This window comes from Myiozetetes cayanensis, unplaced genomic scaffold (genome assembly GCF_022539395.1).
Source record: "Myiozetetes cayanensis isolate MyiCay16 unplaced genomic scaffold, myiCay2020 scf6-25, whole genome shotgun sequence".
Classification (NCBI taxonomy): Eukaryota; Metazoa; Chordata; class Aves; order Passeriformes; family Tyrannidae; genus Myiozetetes; species Myiozetetes cayanensis.
The window spans coordinates 35,533,964-35,558,425 of record NW_026087853.1 but is presented as its reverse complement, the minus strand read 5'-3'; the positions used below and the strand labels follow the sequence as shown (position 1 = coordinate 35,558,425).

Here is a 24,462-nt window from a genome sequence, read left to right as displayed (position 1 = left end):
AGCCCGCGGGGCCTGCCGGGAAGTGCAGTCCCGGCGGCGCGGCAGCTCCGCGGCGAGGGCGGCGGCAGCGCGGCCGGCTGCGGGCATTTCGCAACCACAGTGACGCTACTGTGTAAATACAGCGCTGCAAACACGCACGGTGCCACGTGCTGCCGCTCCGAAAAGCAGGCGCCGAAGCCCTCGGTTGCCTCAGCAACAAGAAGCCACGAACACCGTGCTGGGCCGGCCCTGCCAGGGCGTCTGCGTCGGGAAATCTGCTCCAGGGGTGGTTTGGAATACAGGACGACAAATGGGCTTGTGCCCGTGTTGTGCAGCGTACAATAACCTTACTCCACTGGGACTTTCTGTGAAGCCAGAGTCCGCAGGAGTTCAGAGCATCCCGAGATGCTCCGAGAGGGAGAGGAGGGAAACCCAAGGGCCTGAGATCGCAGCAGTTTCACTGGAAAAGGGACCTTGTAGAGGCTGAACGAGCCACGTAGGCTGCTGCGGCCCCGGTGCTGTGAGAGCAGTCGGTAGTGCTGGCAGTGCTTGCAGCCTTACAGCAGGTACGGGATCCGACGGCAACCTGAGCATCCACCCGCGAAAAGGAATACATCTCGGGAAAGGCTGCCCGGTCCAGCCAGAAAAGATGAGGTCTGTGACTGCCAACTGCAGCTTTTCCTTTTCCCTTTCTGCCCTCGTTCCCTCTGCTGGTGACAGAAGAGGGCTGACACGCATCGTCCTAATAGAAAGGAACTTAACTGGAGGAAACCCCCCGCTGATACAACAGGGCTGTTTCTGTACCGCGCTATTTGCTAACGCAGCTCTGCTCAGCGCGGCCGGACCGCGGGGCGCCGCACGGACACCGCGCACACCCCGCACGGCCCATGCCGGGTGTGCCGCGGGGCCGGGCGGTCCCCGCCGCCATGTTTGGAGTGGCGGATGGGCGGTGCCCGCTCCCGCTTCCGGGGGCGGTGGCGGCGCGCGCGGGCCGGCGCTGGGCGGCGGGGGCGGGCGGGACATGGGACCTTAGAGGGGCGGCGGAGCGCGGAGCGGCCCGGCCCGGCTCGGCTCGGCGGGAAGGAGCGGCGGCGGTGCCGGTAGGTATGCGGCGGGGCTGGCTTTGCTAGCTCGCAGCGCCCCGGGCGAGGCGGCAGCCTGGCGGAGCCGGTCTTTGGCAGCTTTCCTGCCGCGTAGCGCCCTGAGCCGGGCGGGCGGGGGCCTCTGTGAGGTGAGGCGGCCCCGGCCCGGCCGCGCTGGCCCCGTGGTTGCCGGCCGGTCTCGGCTGCGCGGGGCAAGGGGGTGGCCGGGATGCGGCGGGGGCGGACCCGGGTCCCCCGAGCCTCAGCCGTGGGCTGCGCCCGTCCCCTCGTGTGCGGGGAGGCCTTGCGGGCTCCCCCGTGCCGGGGGCGGCACTGCCCCGTCCAGGTGGTTTTTATTTGCTTGGCGAGAGACCGTGAATTGAGCTGTTGGTAGGATACAGGAGAAAACCTACCCATTGCTGCCTCGTCTTAAAGCTGTATTGTGCCCGCCTGCCTTTGGACTCAGCGGTAATACGTGGTAGTGGTATGTATTAACCAGAAAACACTGAACGTAACCTGTGTTTTTGTGCTTCCCTCAGCTGTACGTCTCGATGCCCTTGGTGCTTCTGGGAAGCTAATGAAGAGTCAGCTTTGTTTTTCACTTTTTTCCTCCTCTTTTTGCTTTGTTTCACACAACGAAGGTTATCAAATCAATACACGTGATTTGACAACCTAAGTAAATAAGCTTAAGAAACTTTGGAAACTTCTTTATGCAACTTTTCTAGCTATTTACCTTCCTCTTTTTGGTCCCTGAAAAAGGGCAGTAGATGCTCAGCGTTCAGAAATGAGGGTGTTGTTTTACTTCTCCTTCATAAACAAACCTGGTCCTGTGCTGTAGAGAGAACAGCTATGTAGGGAGGTGTATAGGGACAAAGGGATAGCCTCCTATGGTGACGATTGATTGATTGAATTGAGCAGTTAATTGCTCACTGACATTCTAGTAACAAGTGCCTGACCTCTGCTCTGCAGTTTTTGAACTAGGTTATTATACAGCACAGTTTGTGTCATTAGAAGAAATGAAATCTGTTATTGTCTGTATGTGGATCAAAGTTTGACTGTAAATTTCTGTTGGCCCGTAACTAATTTGGAGGAGGTTTCATGAGGCTTTCCGAGGGACAAAAATGAATTGTTGAGACGAGCACAGAACTGGATACACTGCACAGAGGAGGTGGCATTGCTCAGGCCTGTTCTTTGTGCTATCGCCTCTGTGCAGTGTGTTCAGGAAGCTGATAAGAGAAAGCAGGAAGCATGCAGAGTAGTGTCCTGTTCTTGGGCCCTGACCTCTTCCCTCAGGGTCACAGATGCTTTATTCATTTATCTTGTAGGCATAATCATGTGGAGGAGTACATTCTGGTGCTGATACCTTGTGTTACCCTGCTTTATCTGGGCTGAATTTCAGCTAACAAGTAGGATAATTGCTTGCGTTAAGGAGGGGTTTTAAAAAAAAACCACAAAACAATAACTGCATCAGTGATATGATGAATTTGAAAGAACAAAAGCCTCCAGCTCTAAACACAGAGATTTAGGGTTGTAAACTGTTTAATTTTTGATCTGTGCAAGCATGTACAGACATTTCATAATTAACATTCACGTTTCTAAGAATATTGTTTCATGAATTTTTCTGTCTTTTGGTGAAGCCAACAGTTTGCTTTGTAAGTGAAGGCACTGAGAGCATCCACGATCACCTGAATCTGTACCAATTCACTGATGGCTAAAAATGCAACTCATGGGATTCTGGCTTTCAGTCAGTTGGTGCAACAGCAGGGTTGTGTCATCACCTAGCTCCTACTTTTGTGGTAAAAAGGCATAGGATGCATTTCTTAATCATAACTTTAGATGCTACTGGATAGTAGCTATTCTTTTTTTCCCTGGTATGCACGTGAAATGTCTCATGAAAGAATTAGTGAATCGGGAATTGTAGGGGTTTTGGTATTCTTACTAGTGCCTAATGTTAAAAGGGTAGAGTACAAGTACTACTTTCTCTTTCTTCTGAAATGAAGAGATAGTCAAATACTGTTATTTGGAAATAGAAAGGGTAGGATTCTTTGATATCATGAATTTATAAAAATGAGTAACATTAATAAGCCTTATGGTTTTGGTATTAAAGAGATAATCTACGAACTCTCGGTTCTCACAGCTATTGTCTTCCATGGCCAAAAGTATTATGTTAGTTTCTTCTTCTCTCACTTTACTTCCTACTCACAAGAAAATTGTGAAGGCCTTACTTATTCTCCCTTTATGGAACCAAGGCACAGTCTGCTGTGTGTTATTGATGTTACCAAAATATCTTCAGCAGAAAAAAAAAAACCCAAACCCACAACAAGTAAACATTTTTCTTTAGCTTTTAGTTTAGAGTTATCAGTGAAGGAGGAAGAAAATTTTGTGATATTGATTAGAACCATACCTTCCTACCAAAGGGCCTGGGTTCACATAGAGGACCCTCAGATGGGGGAATAAGGGATCAATTTATGATATGTAGGAAATGCGATGGATATATGACAAATTTCTGAAAGATACTCTGCCTGTCAGAGCACAGAACTACTGCTTGTTGCAGATCTCCAGCCAGAGATGCAGGACAACAATCTTATTATTCAAGGTGGGTTTGTGAAAGTGCAAGCAATCAATTTATTGGTCTGATGCAAGTTGACTTGTCACTTTTGACAGCCTGTTCCTGTCCACAGTCTTTTAGAGACAGGGACTGTATAACTGGAGTTGATCAAGCACTTTAACTGCAGTTAATTTACATTCGTAAAGACCAGTAAGGGTTTTGAGTGCTTTGGATAGCACAGTCTGAATGTGCCATGACTATCATAAAGAAAGGAAGTTTTCTTTTTTCCTGGAGCTAATGAGCATTAGAATTGTTTCTCAACTAGTACTGAATTAAAACATGTTCAAACAGCATGTAAATTGTCTAGTATAGTTTATAATACCTTGGAAGTGTCTTATAAGCCTAAGAAGATTATTGATATTGAAAAATTCTTGAAAAGACTGTGCACCTCACTGTTGTAATGGCTTTTGAAACTCATTTACATTGGAAACTGTGTTGGCATAAATAGCTGGCTTCCAGTTTGCAAGTAATTCTGAATGAAAATGAAAACACTTGAAGGAAAACCCTTAGTGGTGCAGAGGACTATCTTAAACCAATGAGAGGGACAACAAAAAAAATTTCATGTTAATTTTTTACTGTGTGATCTGGGAAGGTGAGTGGCAAAGGTGAATTATGTTGTTGCTGACTGCATAAAACAGTAACTTGGATCTTGAAGGTCTGTCAATTCAAAGGCTTTTTCTCCACCCAAAGTTTTTAATTTGCCTATTGTCAGGAAACCCACCCAGTGAGCTGCTGTTGGATGAAGTGATACTGCCTTGGCTTTCTGATCACAGGCAGATATTTAGACTTGAAGATGTGTACATACAGACAGTAGGTCACTCTGGGTAGTGCTAACACTGAATTCACTGCTATTGCACTATGAAAGTTAGGACTTGCAGATGTTAGCTCTCAGTTCAGTAGTTGGAGTTGGGACAGAACTGTCATTCAGCGCTTGTGACTGATCCACCTGAAATGTGGCCACGTGAGCAGTGCTTTTCCCAAGCAAAAATTTGCCCTGTCTTCTCACAAGACCACCCTACTGCTAAAATAGACATAACCATAGCTGACATCACTCTGTGTCACTCTTCAGTTTTTTCAAATTAAACAAAGAACCTACTAAAATGCTTTAGCTGCTATATGGGTGTGTTGATAAACCAAATTAAGATCTATATCTTATATCAGTGATGCTTTAAATGGATCTGGCACCATACTAAAATCAGCCCAAAAGTGCTTGTAATGTCCCTCATTCATTTGCAGGAAATATCTTGAGGTTTTAAACAGTTCTTTCTTTGCTTTCTTTTCCTCAGTCATCTCCAACCTAACAACTTCACACAGGAGAATGAAAGTTTTTCATGGTTTTTAGAGGCATGACTTAATGCAGAGCAAGCGGAAAAAATGTATGTGCAGATATAAATGTATTTTCTTTTACTTCACTGTTCCTTTTGTCCAAGAGATAAAAGTAACTTTAGCCTAAACTGGCCTCAACTGGTTTGGGCAGTAATACCATAAATTTAAAGTGCATTATAATGGTGAGCTTATGGGGTGGTTTAGCGTAAAAGGAGCTATGAAGAGCTAACATCATGGTTGGAATTGGGATTTCAAGGAACTTTTTCTGCCCTCAAAAACTCCAAAATAAAACATGGCAAAACCTCAGATTCTTATGATTTGCAGGCCATGCATTTATTTCCTTGTTGCTCTTATTTCTCAATGAACCTTCCTTTTTTTTTTTTTTTTTTTTCCATGCGGCAGTGGGAGTTATGATAACAAATGTATTGTAGTCTTAAATTTCCTGGTAGAAAAGTTTCATGATTCCCATTACTTCATGAAGATGTATTTTTGTAGCAAAATTAGTTTTGTATAGGCTGTAGGTGCCAGGCCTTCCTGTGTAAAGGGCAGAAGGAGAGTTGTACTGAAATGTGTTTAACTTTAATCCTTGCAGGTTGGTAACTGAATAAATACTACAGAATACTTTTTGATAATGAAAAGTAAATACAGCTGACATCACATCCTTCTTCAAAGGAGTTTTGCTTTGCATTTAGGTACATTAGTTACTTTTTTAAAACTTGCCAGTCTAGAGAGAAAATAAAGTAGCAGACTGTTGTTCCATAATAATTTTGAAGTCTCATTTTAGGCTGTCCTTTTTTTATGTTGGTTACACTGTGGCTAGGATTTTTAAAATGGAGGGAGAGGAAAAGCAAAGAAAATAGGCATTGAATATGAATTTTAAAATAAATGCTTGCCTTGGCAATTATAATAATAAAAATACATGCTAGGTACACTTTAGCCATATCAAGTTTTTCTCTCCGTATATTTTGTCTTTGATGAGTAATCTTAATGTCTTGAATATAAAATCATTTTGTCATATACCATTAACTTAAGAGCTGGATACCTCAATGGGTGCTTTGATTCTTTGGCAGAAAGATGGGGGAATGAGTATCCTTTATGTATGTATGCTGTGTTCTGTTGGAAAGCTGAGTTGTTATTTCAATACAAATGGCATCATCTTGGTTGTTGTAACTTCTTTAGAGGTATGTGTCTTTATTGCAAGATATTATGTTCAGCTATTCCAATTAGGCATGCAACTATCAAGTGTGTATTTACATCTCTAGAAACAAGCTTTTTTGCAAATGTTTGGTTTCTTTTAAATTACTGTTGTGTGCTTTCTTGAATGTTTTAAACTGCCGTATGGTGAGAAGTCTTTACTGCCTAGGGAATGTCTTTTTCTATTCTGCCCTTTGGCACTAATTGCCTCTGCAAAGCTACTGTGCAGGTTATGTGTGAGCTTACAAAAGTAATGCTGCAAACTAATGGGATTAAAACTGGCTTTTTGGAGTTTAACGCATTGGGTTTGGATATTCAATTTTAAACAGAAATTATAATCAAATATGAAAAGAATGCTTTCTTGAACCTGTTTTAAGAAGGAAATACTATTTTGTCTTGCATAGCTCTAAAGGCAATGGCTGAAAAGTGAGGGCGAGTAAGCTTGCTGGGACATACAGAGAAAGAAAAGTTCTCTCATTGTTTTCAGTGTCATAAGACCTTTAGAAATTATCAGAAAAGACTGGGGAATAACTGTATTATTCACGGTAAATGATTGTCAGAATATTTATCTCTTAACCAAGTGTTCTGAGTGGTTTTACTTAGCTTCCTCGCACATAGGTCATTTATCTTAGCAGTTATGTGAAATACCATTTTAGATTGTGGTTTAGTTTCACAAGAGGCAAAACACTACGTGTCCAAATATGAGCATCAGAAGATAAACACATGCATACCTCAGCTTTGAGGAATCCTGGAAGTAACTTTTTTCTCTGTCTGCTGTGTGGAAGGGTTTTTTCGTCTACATCTTGCAGCTGTATTTCTTCAGCATTAGATCAATTTATAAACAGTTTCAAGACCAAATACCATTGATGCTAAGGGGAAAGTGGGAGGAGTGCTGTGGGTTTCCATAGAACTTCTTGCTGGCTGGCAGTGGAGCTATTCAGGAAGATGTGAGCAGGCTAGGGGAACACAAAGCTTGTCTGTCAGCTGTTAGAACTGGTTTGCTGATGACACAAAGCTGGGTGGAGTAGCTGAGGCTTCAGAATGCTGTGCAGTCCTTCAGAAGGACCTGGGCAGAGAAGAACTGTCTGAAATTCAACAAAGGCAAATGCAGGGTCCTGCACCTGGGGAAGAATAACCCCCTGCACCAGTACAGGCTGAGATCTGACCTGCTGGAAAGCAGCTCTGCAGAGAAGCACCTGGGGGTCCTGGTGGACAACGAGCTGTCCATGAACCAGCAGTGTGTCCTTGTGTCCAAGAAGGCCAGCAGTATCCTGGGGTGCATTAGAAGAGCAGATTGAGGGAGGTGATCCTGCCACTCTGCTCAGCCCTGATGAGGTCACATCTGGAGTCCTGTGTCCAGTTGTGGGTTCCTCAGAACAAGAGAGACATGGAGCTCCTGCAGCAAGTCCAGTGGAGGGCAGCAAATGACTGAGGGACTGGAGCATCTCTCATATGAGAAAAGGCTGAGGGAGCTGGGCATGATCAGCCTTGAGAGGAAGTGACTGAGAGGGGAACCTCATCAATGTCTGTAAGTATCTGAAATGGTGGTGTAAAGAGGAAGGATCCAGGCTCTTCTCTTGATAGTGCCAAACAATAGGACGAGGCAGTGCACAGAGACTAATGCACAGGAAGTTCCATCTGAATATGAGGAAGAACTTCTATCCTGTGTGGGTGACTGTGCACTGGAAGAGACTGCCCAGAGAGGTTGTACAGTCTCCCTCACTGGAGATATTCAGAAGCCTCTGAATACAATCCTGTGCAGTGTGTTTTTAGGATGACCCTGCTTGAGCAGGGAGGTTGGACCAGATGACCCACTATGGTTCCTTCCAACCTTACCCTTACTTCTGAACTTATGTGATTTGGTGGCAAATACTTGTGTTTTCAAGCCATTGTCTAATGTCAGATACAACTTCCAATACTTTCTGGTTTAGTGTGTTACTGTTATCTTATTTGTGTCAAAAAGAGATTGCTAGTTCCTCTGTCAGCTAACATAAATAGGACAAGTTGAGAGGGAGTAGTCTGATAGCTAACAGTACATGAAGTAGCTCTTTATGTGATTGTTATGTCTCTTCAGGTAATTACTATTGTATTTCAGCATGGCATTATCTTTCATAGGACTTTATTAATAAAATCACAGTTGTCAAGCCCAAGATTTAATTTAGTAGAGTGTATGCTAGCAGCAGTCCTGAAGTTAATTCATAATGTCATGAGGTTGTCATCCAAACTACACTGCCTAGTGTTCTTAGTTTGGTAGTTGGAAGTGCTGACTGCTGTTGCCTTCCTTCTTTTTCAGCCACGCTGCTACTTTGTTTTTCAATGGTTTCTCCATGAACATGTGGTTCTAGTAGCACAGCACAGTGTTCTGGTAGCATTGAATAAAACACAAAACTCAGTATCTGATTAAAAAGTATACACTTCAGATTTTGGGTGCTTTGTTGACATGAAGGTAGTAGTATAATGCATTTACAAACAACTGTTCGAAGATGGGAGTCTTATTACCCTGTAAAGACTTATTTTATAAACAAATCCTTCTTATGCATTGTTTAAGAATGTTATTGTCATGCCCTTACCTCAAAAGTCGAGAAACTGTTGTATTCTGTAGCATTGGCTGCAATATGGCTCTTGGGTAACTCAAACACAGCTTCTAGGGTTACATTGTACAGCCAGCAGTTGTGCTTATGCTGGCATGTGAACTTTTGGGTAGCCTGAATCCACAGCTGTAAGGGGAAGCAGGACACTTGGCTGCTGAAAAAGAAATCCCAGGTTGCTCTGAGAATACAGCTGCATTTCCGGCCCTGTTCTGCAATCACAATGGGGCTCTTGAGAAGCTGTTGTACTCATGGGGAGCGGATGTGATACTTGTTTCAATGTCCAAGATGAGACGTGTTCTCTGGCTCCAGGTTGCAACCAGTACTTGACTGGTGGGACCCAGGGTAGGGGAAGGCAGGCCAAGCCTGTAATAATTACAGTTATCCAGACATTGCTTGTTCAGTGCAACTATAGAATTGAAATTTCCTGTGGTTTCTGAGCATTGAGTGCAAGATCTTCATCCAAAGAACCAGCTTGATGTCATTTTCCTGTGCTTAATCTAATTCAGTGAAAATAGGCCCTTTCCTCCCTGTCCCTGCTTTACTGGTCCTTAGCTGTGCAAATCAGCTTGAAGGGCATTCCCAAATTCAAAGCTGGGACTGAGCTGCCTGAAATGAACCTCATGAAAGGAGCTTAAGCCTGTGAATGAAAAGATAAGTCACTGATTATATACTGAAACTGGACTACTGCAACCAGAGTCTGTGATAATAAGTTGATTTTTTTTTTTTAATGATGGCGAAAACTAACTTGCTTTGACAGCTACTTCAGAAAAATCTGCTAGAGCCATAGTCTGAAGCTGAGGAGGTGTGCTAGGTGCTAAAGACCAGACTTGCTGAAATATTTTTTAAATCCTGAAGTACTTCAGCTGTAAGTGATTTAGGTGTCTTGATTTCAGTTTGCTCTTGGAGGTATGCACACTTCCTGTGAAGAACTGTGAACAGTGTCCATTCTCTAGTGACAGCTGAGTGAATCTGCATAAATTTGCCCTTCTAGGAGCAGTTACTAATGTTATGTCTTCTAAAATACTGATCTTCTAGGGAAAAATGGAACACAGTTCAGTTAGTCAAGCAGAACTTTTGAGGTTATATCGATGTATAATGTGGACTTAATTGGAAGCTACTCATGTGAAAGAGCAAGGATTAGTTTAAAGGGAAAATTCTTTGGGAAAAAATCCTCTTATTTCTCAGCTTATATGCTATCTCATTAAAATCCTGTATAGCCAGGGAGCTGTTTTCCCGTTGCTAGGAGTGCCAGGTTTATTACTATTCTTCCAAAAAAATGCAGATCCTTAACTCTGAAAAACTTGTCTCTGATAGGAATGCATTTATGGATGGGCTTGCATTTTTGTCTTATATATTTAGGCATAATATGGATCTCCTGTTTATTGTAAGTTAAATCATCGTGTGTAGGGACTTTGGTTATGAAAATATTTATTATGAGAGGTAGATTTGAAAACCTTCTTTACAGTTACAGACTGATAAATACCAATTAAAATTTTTGCAGATCCTTTTGCATTTGAGGGATTCACCATACCATATCAACAACTACTTCTAGAGTGTGACTGGAATCCTTTTAGATGGTGTTTTATCTATGAAAATGTTTCCCCTTCTTATGATTCTTGAAATCTCTCAATGGGAATGGAAAGAACACTTAAAACTTATGCTAGTAACTTAAATGTCTTAATGAATTTTTTTTCTGGATTACTGGGCAAACCCATGTGCTCTTCCAACATGGGGAAACTTGTTATTTTAAGACCTCATTTCCTGATTTATTTTTTTTTACCTTAAAATAACAATAGAGTTTTCCAAAAATGTTTCGAAACCTAAGTCTTGGAAAGGAAATTATTGGATATACCAGTTGTTCCTGTATTTCTCTTAGCCCCCACGTTAGGTCATATCAGCTGAATAATTAGCATCTTTTAGTCCTAACCAGGTGTTGTACTAAGCAGAATGAAATGTATAGGCTTTCATTCTTTAAACTACCTTCTAGTTTCAACTCTAAATACTGATAAAAGGGTAAATATGATGCTTAACTGCTATCTCTTATTACAGGGGGAAGATTCTCTTTAACGTGATTACTTACAAGTAATATTACCTCATCATGGAAGAACTATCACCTGAAGAGATTCAGCTGAGGGCCAACCAGGTCACTGATGAGGTAAATATTGTAGGAAGATATCTAGGATTACAATACTTGCCTGATGAAATTAGAATATCCTTTTAAAAATAGACAGACCAGGGTATTGATTCTGCAAGGGTATAGCTGAACGTTTTAAATTTTCACTTTACTTGGCTAATACTGGAGTGAAGACTACTCCTAAAAATAAGAATGAATTTAAACTTCTGAATTGTAAAGTCACCTGCTTGACCAAACACTGATCACCCAGTCCTTATTACAGAGACACAATGCAGGTTGGGTACCTGCAGTATTGTTAGTCATGTTGATGCTTCATGACTTTCTTATTTAACTAAAATTGATTTGAATATATCTCCTTTTATAATTACTTTCCAGTGGGATAAGCAAAGTACTAGCAAGGACTAAAAACAAAGGAAAAAAAACTAATGTGCTGCAACTATGACTGTATTGTAGCATGTATTAAATATAGACAGGGTGATGAACTTTTATATGCTTATTGCCTTACTACAATGAACTGGTAAAGAAGATTTTCAGACACTCATATATATATATATACAGTATCAATGCACTCATTTTAAAATTCTCTTTCTAGTCTTTGGAAAGCACAAGGAGGATTCTTGGTTTGGCCATTGAGGTAAGGAAAAGCTTTAGAATTCCCTGTGGATTTAAGTATAAGAAGCAGCATGTTAACTGTCACAAAATGATCTTAATCAGCTTTTTGTCTTTCTCAAGACACACATCAGTAGAAGTTGCTGCTGTAATTCAGTAGTAGAGTTGGAATGACATAAACTTCATGAATTTCACATTATGTCAGATCACAGAAGGGTTGATATCCTTTTTACCTGTTTTCCTCTTAAACAAAATGACTTAGTCCCCAAATGCTATGGATCAGTTAAAAAAGTCTGTGATGGTCACTTATGGCTTTCTCACTTGCTTCTCATGACATCTTTCATTTGTCTTTTAGCTCACTTGCCTCTGAACAGTGTGAAAATGTCTCATTTTGAGGACAGTAGGGCTTTGTTGAGTGGGGTAATAGAGAGTAGGGCTGCTTTTGCTTCTCAACAGATGTAATTCTACACACACCTTACAATCTGTTCATCAGTTTTAACTTTAAAGATAAGACTGACAAAACTCTCAACATCCTTGTACGTGACTTGAACCAAATCTGTATGTTGGGTTTATCTGAGTGAAGTTGTATGAGGAATCTGCTCCCCTGCACTGTTATGGCTTGCTGAAGATGCTGCTGTTACCAGTGAGGCATTGGAATAGCATAGCATAATGAATACCTCTTTAACACAAATGTTAAGTAATGAACCAACAATAATTTCTCTTGATATCATAGTTTGGTGATTCATTCTATGCTGCCATGACTTTGAGCCAGCAAAGAACTGTATTGTAGTATATTCCTCAGTGCTGATTTCTTTGCTTTGTGTTCTAAAACTAGTGATGGTCTTTTCTCTTTGTGATCTCTTGTGCTGAATTCTCAAGAATGGTTATGCAGGCTTTGTCTTGCTTTCTTCTATTCTGGCTTCCAGAATTAAAGACTTGTCAGCCCTAATTAACAGTGTAGGGATAAAGAACAAACCCAATGCCACTTCTCCAAATGAGGCATAGCTACATCTACCTTCTTAGCTTGACATTGTTATAGTTCAATCTGATTATTACAATAAATTTTATCTCCTGTTGTAATGTTAAAAAAAAAAAAGCCAAACCCTCACAAAAGCATCACTAATTGAGATAGGCTGATAAGCATCTCACCTGTTTCACTAGCATAGGATCTAGTTTGAAACTTAGAATAGCTTTACTACAGAAGTTACTTCTAGCACAGTGTTTTATTTTAAACTTGCCTGGATTATCCAATTTACTATCAAGACCTTCAGATTTTGTACTGCTGTATTGAAATCTGTTTTTATATCTGCGACTAAATTTCTCTCTGCAGTCCCAGGATGTTGGCATCAAAACTATTACCATGCTAGATGAACAAGGAGGTAAGTTCTTCCTTCCTCCTCTCTAACACTAAGTCATTATTATGACTGTAAGAAAAAGATCATCATTCAAGAGCTGTTGGTGAAACCAAAGGCTTATTAAAGACTACTTATGTGAAAATGAGATTTGTGAGTTGGTTTTTCACAAGTGTTTGTAGTATTTAAAAGAGGTTTTAAAGTAGTTCAGAAATAATGTTAGTTACAATGTAATACAGAAGCTGCTTCTTTCCACCATCTCATGAATGTAATTGTGTGCATTTATTTTAAAAGTGCTGCTCTAAGGATAGGGAATATATTTTTCATGTATTAAACAAAATTTATCACTTAATATTTATCTTAAAAAAAAAAAATCCTAGACAGCAGGAAAGAAAAAAGTTGTAGTCTTACTATAAAGATAGAACTGAAACTTTTAAGTTTCTGCTTGAAAGCAATGTTAATATTCCCCACCGTCATCTTCCCCCAATTCGTGTTTATTCAGGTTACTTGTTTCTCTCCTAGAACAACTAAATCGCATAGAAGAAGGCATGGACCAGATAAATAAGGACATGAGAGAAGCTGAAAAGACACTGACAGAGCTCAACAAATGTTGTGGGCTCTGTGTCTGTCCTTGTAACAGGTCAGTTATATTGGTACTTGGGTCTGAACTTGTAGAATACTCCCAGTAGCTGCTGTACTGGGAGATGTTCACTAATAAAAGAACTAATTAAAAAATGCTAGCAAAGTTGATTGCTTTGGTTTGTAGAGCTGCATCTTTTTAAAATTGTATAAGAGTAACTAAAGCTTACTTGCATCTCACCATATGTTGTGCCTCTTTCACTGTAAATATAACTGCTATATAACAACCTCCACAGTTGTGCCTTAATCTCCTTAAAGCTGATATTCAGTAGAATACTATCAGTGTCCATGCAGATGAGACCAAGTAGGATTGCAAATAAATATGTAAGTGCCTGTTTCTGAGAAATTTGACTCCAAGAATCTTTTTTTCACAAAAGCACTTTTGGACTAACTTAAAAGCAAGAAAACTTATGTTTTGGGGAAGGAAAGTGATATTGGTTCTCTAGGCATTTAAAAAATATTCATGCTTTAGGGAGGATGAGAGTAGGAAAAGACACTGGTGTTAAAGCTTTAATCTTGTCAATAATGGCTATATAAACTCTTGCAGACCTGCTTTGCAGTAGCTTCATAACATCAGTGTTATGGCTACCCATATCCAAGTCAGCTGAGTAATCTAATCTTGTATGGCACTTGATTTGTACTTTTAAACACCTGAACAGCCTGAACAATGATCAGAATTAATTTTTGAAGGTGTGCTAGCTTTACCTGTAAGCAGCGTGTCAAATTGTTTTGAGTGAATTGGACCATATTTCTTCCAAATGAAGGAGAAATAAATTATTTTGAGTGTGGTAACTGAAATAATAGTGTGTGTATTTGTTGTTTCTTGTTCTTTAGCATGAGCAAAAAGATCTTATTCAACTGAGGCAGCAGAAGTTTAGATAGAAATTCCTTGGAGTAGCTGAGTCTGGTTATCTAGCAGAATACTTTGAGGATCATTTTGGATAGATATGAATGTGGCTTTTAAGACTGAAATCTTAAGAGGTTGACACCCTTGAAAAGACAGATAGTTCTGTCCTGACCTCTGGGTAGGTGTGCTTCCTGCTTTATATTAGTTGGATCAAGCTGATGGACTTTGAGCATTTTGACACACTTAGTCTTTGTTTTCTGTAGTTGATAGTCTTATTTCACTGAAGCTAAGCAGCTTATTGACACTGAGCAAGCTTAGAATTTGTGAACTCTTGTGGCACTCCAAGTACACAGATAACAAGAAAAGAAATAGAGTTGTGTACCAAATGGGCAGTAATGTGCAGAAAAAAAAAAAATCTACCAGATAACTAGAGGGCAGTGCAGAAGAAGAAACAGTGAGTGTCATTAATATATCTACTGGTACATCAATCTTTGTGTCAACACCAGAATTATTTGTCAACCAGTTATCTCCAAAGCTTTTCATTTTTTTTCATAAGCATAAAGCTAAATCAGAACACTTGCTGAATTAAATATTGCTTTTCTCCTAGGCTTAGGTTATGTATAAAAGCTTTTTAAAGCACAATACTGGCAGTACTGTTTCATGATCTGTGTACTAATAACAAGTTGCCCGTTTGTTGGTCTTTACTATTCTTTCTTCTCTGTTCTTTCCTCCATTCTCTCCTAACACTGACTCTTGCTTTCTAAAAATGAAGACTAGGATAAGAAGCTGTATTCACTTAAACTGGTGAAAGTGGATTTTAGGACAAGGTCAGTCTTAGTAGTGCAGATGCATATTTAACCAGCTGTCTGAAGTGATGCTTCTGTTGTCTTTGTGCTTGCATGTGCATGATGTCTGTCTGCATGCAGGTCTCCTTGTGACTGTGATGTATTGTAATACTGATGTGAATAGAAAATATCCATTACTGTAGAGTAGTAGTTGTGGAAATGGTGAACAACTGCTTGAGCCCTTGCTGGTATGGCAAACTGTATAAATAGCCTTAGTTTTACAGAAATGAAACATGAGAGAAGTGAGCGTTTGGAATGTTCAATTGAATTTGAAAAACAGCTCTTCAAAACAGGTGGTGAGAAGTTTTGTTCTTAACTAGCTTAGTTTGGACAATGCTGTTTCTATCTGTCTCCTTCAGATGTGAAACTAGTTTTCAGGCCACTTGCTTTTTGATAATAAAGTCCTTGCAGTTACCTCTGAGACCTAAGACTTTGCTTATCCACAAGCAAATCATACAAAGTTCTCCTGCTGTTGTGGCTTTAGTATAAAAGAGATTAAAATATAATGCTCAATCTAGTTGCTGTAAACCTAAAGAGATCTTTAAGCTTGTATATGTACAAAGAGCTAGAATTGACTAGTTTATGTTTCTTTAGGGTTTTGTTAGGGGCAGCCACTTCCATTGTGAACTGAGAAGTGATTCCATTTCTTCCCCTTCATGTATTCATTCTAGATTACTTTTTGTAGTATCTGACCTGTGAAACACAATTTCCCATTTCAAATACATAAATGCCAGTAGAATTAGGGGAATATTTCCTCATTGCAGCTAATTTCACAATACTTCAAATGTATAACATCTGAGCTACTGAAAGGCAATGTATCTATAGAAATTGATTACCTCTAACTGTAAAGTTAGATGTACTAAAAGACAAAACAGATTTCCCTTCACAGGCTTTTAAAGAAGCAGAAAAGTGGCAGTGGAATCTGGATTTTCTAGCTTAAACCTGAAAATGCCAGAAAACAAGGTGAACGTGAGAATATTCTTCTCAAAACATGTTCTTTAGGGTTCATGAGAACTGACCCCAATTTAGATCAGGGGATTTTTGTTATATTTTCTTCCCTTCTTGCTTTTGTGGCTCTGTGATTCCTGAGATTGCTTCATGTCAGTGTGCTTTTAATTTTATTTTTTTTCTTATGAATTACATGATAGAAGTGTAATGGTAAGTTGTTTTAATTTAATGGAGTTAGTACAATTGAATTGCGTAATGAATTAGCTATTTAAATGTGATTACTGTTATTTTATAATCAAAATTACCGTGAGAAACATTAAAAAGAAAGACTTGGCAACAGAAAATATTTTATAAAAACCTGTAATGATTAATAGTCTTGTTGCATAGTATAGCTATTTGTGTTTGAGGAAGTTTTTTCCTTCATCCCCATTTCTTCCTGAAAAGTAACCACTCATGACTGGTTATACTAATGCCTGCTGTAAGTGCAACTTTATCTTATGACATGTAAGCCTTCCTGCTACTGTCATGAGCTTCTGTCTTCCGGTGAAGAACATTAATTCTTGTGTTAAAGCTTAAGACCACATTAATCACTGTCCTTAGAATAATTCAGTTGTGTTTGTACTATCAAGATACAAGAAGTTGTATTATATAGATGAGGCTTTATCCATACAAAACTAAATCTCTTTAAGGCACAAGACAAATGTTTCTGAAAACCCTAGTATTAATACTGAATTTCAGTCAGGAAACCATATTTCTGAGGTAGTCGTTCAGATTTCTTATCTTCTTTATCTTTCTGGAGTAGGACGAAGAACTTTGAGGCCAGCAAGGCGTATAGAGCAACCTGGGGAGATGGAACAGAGAACTCTGCAGATCATGTGATATCCATGCAACCAAGAAGTATAAACCGGCAGCAGCCTCAGACTTCTGGAGGACCCAGTGGTGGATATATTACAAGGTTTGCTTGTTCATATTCCTCAGTCTGGAAAGCAGAAATCCTAAGTTAGCAGTTGTCAGCTTCTTTCAGATGCATTTTAGGTGAAGTTGTTAAATAGTAAGCTGGAGGAGTTGTTACAGCTTGGAGAGGAGATGGCAGACACCTATGCTCTCAGTATTGTAGTGCTCATCTTACACTTTTCTTTTTTTCATAGTGGTGACATTGTCAGTCTGTTTCTAGATGTGAGGACTGTAGAGCTTAGTGCTCAGTTATTTAGGGGACTGTTAAAAAAAAAAGGGACTCTTAGTCATAAAGTATATTTGAGATAAACTCATGTCTTAAAATTCCTCAGTTAGCTCTTATTTTAATTTTTAAGGGTTTTTTTTTTTAATAGTGGCTAGCTTAGCACCTTTTTTTTTTTCTTTTGGGTAGATGCTTGCTTGGAATGCAGAGGGCTTTGAAAGGGGAAAAACATACCTTGGCTTGAATGCATTGTGCAACAAACAAGTCCTATTAGAGTAACTCTAGAATAAAGCAAGTTCTTGATTCTTGAAACTTTGCCTTAATTACAGAATAACAAATGATGCCAGAGAAGATGAAATGGATGAAAATCTTGCTCAAGTGGGAAACATTCTTGGGAATTTGAAAAACATGGCTTTGGATATGGGCAATGAGATCGATGCCCAGAATAAACAAATAGACCGGATAAATGTAAAGGTAAGTGTCAAAGGTGTTCTCTGCTTTCAGCTTAGAGGTTGTAACTGAGAAGTTACTAGGAATGTGCTACTGTCCTATCTATCTGTATTTGCAGTAAATACGCATTAAGGTTATACCATCCTTTAGCTTGAAGTGATTTGAATGGGAAATATACCTTGATGTTTGGGTAAGTAGCAGAAGATTCAAATGCTTCAGAGTGTCAGGAAACCTAAATATACAACATAGTTTGCTACTCAATCTGGAAACAAATAAACTTGAAGGGATCAAAAGGAAAAACTTTTACTGGAGGTATACCTGAGGGATTGTTGCTTGCAGGAAATCTTTTATGTGATAGGGAATAAGTATTTTTAACAATTGCGAGGTTCTTGTGGAATTTCTGAGAAGTCACTAAAATAAATAAATATAAAATAAAACAGGTAATTCATTGCCCTAATTCTTGTGGACAACTTAATATTGGGGCTGGGAAGACTTTGGAATAATGAGGTTTGTAGGTGCATAGGGATATGGTCTGCCTTCATCTGCACATGAAGTTAGTCACAGTAAATTTCTTTTTTTATTACTTTATATTACTTAAATATTAGCTTCCACAAACAGATTAAGTATATATAAATATGTTTGGTAGAAGGGGGTGTATTTCAAAGGGAAACTTAAGGAGTATGTTAGGCCTATTTTAGAAATGCCCGTAGTAAAAGTTCTCTTAGAGACAACCTGGTTTAGAAAGGAAATTAAAGCTTTAATTATTAGTGTATATTAAAGATTTCAAAAAGTAGAAGTGAACACCAATTCCTGTAAAATTATAGTATTAAGACAAAATGGGGAGTTTAAAAATCTCAAGGTTAAAAATTTCACTGATATGTGCAGTAGAGCTAAACCAAGAGAAATGGTATTTTCTCAAATACATGGAGCTAGTTTGACAAAAATGCTGGTTGTACTTGTGTCAGCATTTGTCTAGTAATTAAGGGGTTGTTGTATTAATAAGGCAAATCAACATGGTTCTATGGAGGATGCTTCAACTGTCTTCTACTGTTCTTGAAACTGTAGATCTGATTATCAGATAAAAAAAGTCAAACATTTTCAAGTACACTAGAATATTCCTTGGAGTTTAAAATAAGGTGGGAAATTCTTGCACCTTATAAAGCAGACTGAAAATTGCCTGGTCAAATGAACTGCAAGTGGTAATTACTATTTTTAGCAATAGTGTTTCTAGTAGATTAAAGCACCTGGTTTTGACCTGATGCTCTTTTGTGGTCTGAATAAATCTTGCTGGTGGTGATGTATACAAATTAGAATTGCTTTACAGAACACAATGAAAATCAAAGTACAATTCCTGGCATTGAGACTGGCAACCTGTCTCAGGATAATTAAATTAATCCTTTTCTGTTGATAACTTTTTTTAATCTAGCGAACAGTATGGAAACCCAGTCAAAATGTTGAGTGTAAATCTCAGAAGGACAATATCATATAAAGAAACAAAAAGAAATATTAAGCTTAACTTCAGAATAGAGTTGATGCTTCTTTTTCTTTCTTTTTTAAATTCTAACTCATTTGGAAAATATGTAGACTTGACTAGGTGACTTTTGGTAGTCTGCAATGGTGTATGCAGGACTTCTAATCTGAATAAACCTGTAAGGAAACTTTTGTTGTTGGCTTTTTCATAGAAGCAGATCTGGTTAGATTGGTGTGTTTCTGCAGTGTTGTTAATAGGTTAGAATCTCACTTGTGTATAGTAGATTCTTGCCCCTCCCTCTACCCTTGACCCAAAAGGCAGGAAGGAGAGAAAAGGAGGGAAGGACTTGAACTGCAGGTGTCCTCTTCCCAGCCCTTTGCAGTATGAAGTTGTGAAATAGCTAATACTTGGCACAGGTAGAACTTCCTTAGGAGTTCCTCTAATGATGAGGACATTTCCCCACTGCAGGCTGGATAACTGGGGAATTATTTCAAAGCTCTTTGTCATACCTTTCAGTAAAACTGTATTTTGACACTTGTTCCACCTAGATGTTGTGAGCTGACTTTTGATGCTTTGTGTTAGTAAAACAATAATAATATAAAGAGGTTTTTTGTACAAATACCATATGCTTATGACAGTAGGACATTGGCGTATATGTGAATGAAAACCAGGGCTTTGCACTAAGCAAAATAATTGTCTTTATGCCCATAGGTCTACTTTTGACTATTACTTCTAGTTCAGAGCAACTTTGTTGCTCTGTAGAGGTCCTTAAGATGTCCAAAGACTTGGAGAGAGGGAATTTTTATCTCCTTGTTTTGTTAATATTGTTCCTGACCAGCTGAGGCAAGCTGCTGTGTTTTGAAAGTCTACAGCTGAGGAGTAAAAACTATTTCTCCTGATTTTGTTTCTCCCAAAATTGACAGCATATGCTGGCTTTCCTTCTGTCTGCTACAGTGATAATAAGTTGGAATTCAGAAGTTCGTGTCAGTTTGAATTTTTAAACTGTTTTGCATGGAGTTTGCAAATGACGTATGAATTTCTCTCTTTCAGGCCGATACAAACAGAGAACGCATTGAGCAAGCCAACGTCAGAGCCAAGAAATTAATTGACAATTGAAGCCTGCTGTCATTGTTCAATGACACTCTCTCTCCAGCTGCAAACCACCATATTCATGGATCTGTGAAACTTCTATTCTTTAATAAGAGGGGCTGGGAAAAATGAAGCAGTACACTTTCTATAGTAATTAATTTTCTCTTATTGCTTCATGTAAACATGGCTTTGACTCAAAGAAAGCAGCCAACTTCCTTCTACTCATCTGCTTTCACTTCCTCTATACTGCTCAGGGCTAAAAGTATTAGGGCTTTGAGAATCTTCCTGCATGTTTTATTCCTCCTCCCAGGTTTTGGTGGTGGTTTTTTGTTGGGTGTTTTGTTTTGTTTTGTTTTTAATTTTTTAAAAAAATGTCTTGCACCGAAAATTCAGTCCTTTTATTGAAGTTGAACAAGCAGGGTAACCTGAATTCACAGTTGTGGGAAGTTGGAGAGGGCACTTTGCACTGTTTAAAATACCTCATAAGTTGAGTGTCTTCACTAAAATAGGGACTTGGTGAACATTGTCTAACTTGTATCTCTAGCATGCTAACCATAGCTTTACAATCCAAACCACATGATTGGTTTGGGGTTGAGTTTGTGGATCACAAAATTTAAGAAGCCCATTACTTACAGCTTGTGGGTTGAGGGCTTCCTAACCACACGAACTTTAAGGTAATGGTAACTGGAGGGATATAGGGGTTTCCATTTCTTTACTGTAAATTTGCATCACTTTGGAGGCCATGACTAGGAAATCATGCTGCATTGTTCTGATATTTGTTGTGTGTGTATATATATGCCTGATCTAAATAAACCCTGTGCACACGTGAGTAGAAGAAAATAAAACTATCTCCCTAAAGTATTTATTTGATGGAAATTTTTACACCCCTCATCTGAAAGTTAACCAGTAAGTGTTTGAATGATGCATCTTAACCAGAAGAAATTGAGTAGAAAAGCATGCAGATCTCTTGCATCCCATATCTTATTCTCTTTTGGCCAGTTTTCACTGGAGTTCAGTTTATGCCTTTCTCCAGTGACTGAAATCTGGTGCAGAGTTTGCTTGTCAGTAGTGACTTTGAGAGTATACTTTTTAAACCTATCAAAACCAGAAAAACTTATTATGAAACTTCTTTGTCACAGGTCTGGAGGAAGAAGTAGCTATTTATGAACTGTATGCTAGTTCTAAATAAACTAGTTCTAAATAGATTCCTGACTGGTTTATTATTGCAGATATTGGGACTGGCAATTGGAAATATTACATGTCCAAGTTACTTGCAACTAAAATGTTCCTGTTCTGTTGCAGAATAGAGGAATTTCTGACCAGGTGAGGTAAAGCTCTTTCCTATGAAGAAAAATGTTTTGTTTTTACTGTAATATAATTAGATTTATATCCAGGATTTTTCTTTAAATCTTTATAGTACTTAAATTGCAAATAGCTTATATAATTTTAACTCCACCCAGCAATATACTATGCCTGTTTTAAAGCTGAAAATTATGCTTTGGAGTAACCTATGATACTTAGTGTTGGATGGCAAAAATCTTCAAACCAAATTGATTATAAGAATAATTAAAACTAATAGCATTATAGGGTGTTTTTTGGGGAGGACAGTCTACAAGTATCCTGTAGCCACTGATAACGAATCCCAGGGCTAGAGATACACTAATCCATTTAAATGTTTAGATAGTGTTAGGTATGTTTTTTTCTTTTTAGCAGAAATACACTCAGTACTAGTGGTATATTTTCAGTTCACTCCCACCAGAACTTGATATTTAAAGAAAAAAACCAAAATCTGCAACCACACACACGCAAAACTCAACAAAAACCTAACCAAACAAAACAGAAAAACCCAAATGACTGACCAAAGGATGAAACAGCTACATGTAATAAATAGGCCAGTGGCGGTTTGCCTTATATGAATAAGGTAAAGTCATTTTTAGGGCATTAGATACTTCAGTACTGTGGGTTGGCTCCTGTCTAGCTTCCAGTAATTGTTGGAAAGCCAATGAATTTCTAAAGCTCACTAGTTGCCCAATTAGTAAATGAAGATTATATGCTTAAAAACACAAGTAGCAAAGAAGTACTTTTAAGAACATGGCATAGTAAACTTTAAACAACCACCTGCATAAGAAAGTATAGAGAATTTGGATGAGCTTTTTTTCCTTCTTAGAAACTTCAGGTTAACTGAAGGATTATTTGCTGCTAGTTGTGAAAGCAAAGTATACATTATTTAATTGTCTTCCTGGAACAGAAGACTGAAGTTGGTTACCTTTTGTCTGCTTACACAATGCAAACCTGCTCTGTAGCATTTGAACATTCCAAACATTGGAATGTTTTTCTCCCTTGCCACTACAAGTCCATGTTCTTGACTTGCCTGAGCTCTAACAACAAATTAACACGCTGGCTGACAGAATGTTGTGATGGGTATATCAGAATTGTAATACTGCAGTGAATACCACACAAGGAAATAATTTCTGAGACTCTGAGCTTGAGTATTAGTGGAGCATCGATACTGTTTTCTGATCCGCAAGAAGCCAAATGCATGAGGGAGTTGGTGCCATTATGTTAGTGAACAACGCAGTCTGCTTCTTGGATTGTCTTACTGTTGTCTATAGAATAGATGCCTAATTTCTGTATCTATGATATGAAATCAACCCTTGTATATCTTTGTACGTCTGAATGCTATTAAGAATGAAGGCTTACAGTTTCTGCTTTTGATTGTTAAATTATATATTGTGCACAAAAAATACATACTTTTATAACTGAATGTGTTCTAAAATTATTTTCTCTTAAAAATGTCATTGTTTAGTTTCCTGTCCTTGAAAAACTTGGCAGAACTAGTTGCTACTATGCAACTAGGAAGTTTCTCTTTTATTTATTTCACAGAATAATACTAACAAAGTATAAGGTGTGGTTGGGAAGAGAGAATATTGTGATCTTTAACATTCTAGTTTGGATCCCTGTATAATCAACATCTCCGAGCTTCAAACTGAAATGTGTCTCTCTTTGAAAGACTGCAATTTGACATGGGTGTATACTTCAGGATGACAAAGAAACAAAAAATAACTTTAAAACTTTCCAGTCAAGTATCAGTAACAGATGCCTAGAAAATACATAGTCCAGTAGGTAAAATCTAGTGATTTAACCTCCCACCAATGCGATTTCACTTGTGAGGCAATTTAATTTGTATTTTTTTCTAATATGTAGAGCCTCAGATTTCCAGAATGCTCTTAAAGAGGAGGTGTGGTGGGGAGTACAGACTTTTGTTGACTTGCAGCAGTTCTGAGCTGCAGGAGAGAGTAGCCTACCTGGGAAGGGCTTGGAAGAAGTACTTCTAATATAGTATATTACTAATATAGTAACTAGAAAAAAAATATTAGGAACAGCCTGCTTTTGTAACTATTCTGAGCAGGCAGCACATATCTCAGGGGTACACTTAAATGGCAATAACTGGTAAATTCAAGCTAGTCTATGCCTTGATGAAAGGCCAATCTTCTTAACACAGCAATAGCTACAGTATGAATTGCTGCTTGTGCAGCTACCTCCAGAAGTTACCTTTGTGAAGGCCATATGGTGAAACAATTCACTGTTTACATGATGCAGTGACTAAGTTGCTAGTTCACCTTTGCTGCACTTGAAGCAGTGCAGTGTCTAAATGCTGTTTGAATAGATGGATCATGTATGTCTTACTGAAATGGAAAATTGAACAGCCAAAGGTCTGAAATAAAATACATGAATGGTTTATTCTGTTAACTAGGGTAGCATCTTTTACTTCAGTCATTCCAAGGCTATGAAACTGCAAGTGTAATTGTGCATTGCAGTAAATCATTTTATAAGTTCACTTATAGAGTGGGGGTGATGAGAAGGGAAAACAAACTCCCACTCTAAAACTACTCTAGATAATATAGAGCACTGAAATGTACAGCATTCTACTATCTGACTTGGTCACTGCTGTGAGTTAAACATGTAAGGGTATCAGCCAGTTCTTTTTTCCTTGAAAAAGTCTTACCCAGTTCTGGAACAACTTTTGTTAATCCAGGACTAACTCTGCTCCAGTCAGTATTTTACATGCTGCTTTCTCCATTTTGCTTTATAAAAGCTTTGATAGTTGTCATAACTCCAAA

At 38.9% G+C, this 24,462-nt stretch overlaps 1 protein-coding gene across 2 annotated transcripts; it reads left to right on the top strand.

The window, feature by feature from the left end:
- Positions 1-228: 228 nt before the first annotated feature.
- Positions 229-23,105, top strand: SNAP23 (synaptosome associated protein 23). Of its 2 annotated transcripts, none has more exons than XM_050336295.1 (8): positions 229-633; positions 10,830-10,935; positions 11,507-11,548; positions 12,854-12,902; positions 13,398-13,515; positions 16,957-17,109; positions 17,661-17,805; positions 20,303-23,105. In XM_050336295.1, exons 2-8 carry the CDS (start codon positions 10,879-10,881, stop codon positions 20,366-20,368), a joined length of 630 nt encoding a protein of 209 aa, XP_050192252.1. In that variant the 5' UTR covers positions 229-633; positions 10,830-10,878; the 3' UTR covers positions 20,369-23,105. The 2 variants fall into 2 exon arrangements, with proteins under 2 accessions (XP_050192252.1, XP_050192251.1); XM_050336294.1 differs by lacking the exon at positions 229-633 and adding an exon at positions 997-1,079.
- The last annotated feature ends 1,357 nt before the right edge of the window (positions 23,106-24,462 follow it).

Excerpts from the sequence above, each read along its gene's own strand:
- SNAP23 (XM_050336295.1), top strand. The coding sequence starts at position 10,879 with ATGGAAGAACTATCACCTGAAGAGATTCAGCTGAGGGCCAACCAGGTC. Across the intron at positions 10,936-11,506 it reads CCAACCAGGTCACTGATGAG|TCTTTGGAAAGCACAAGGAG; the intron begins GTAAATATTGTA and ends TTCTCTTTCTAG. Across the intron at positions 11,549-12,853 it reads TTCTTGGTTTGGCCATTGAG|TCCCAGGATGTTGGCATCAA; the intron begins GTAAGGAAAAGC and ends TTCTCTCTGCAG.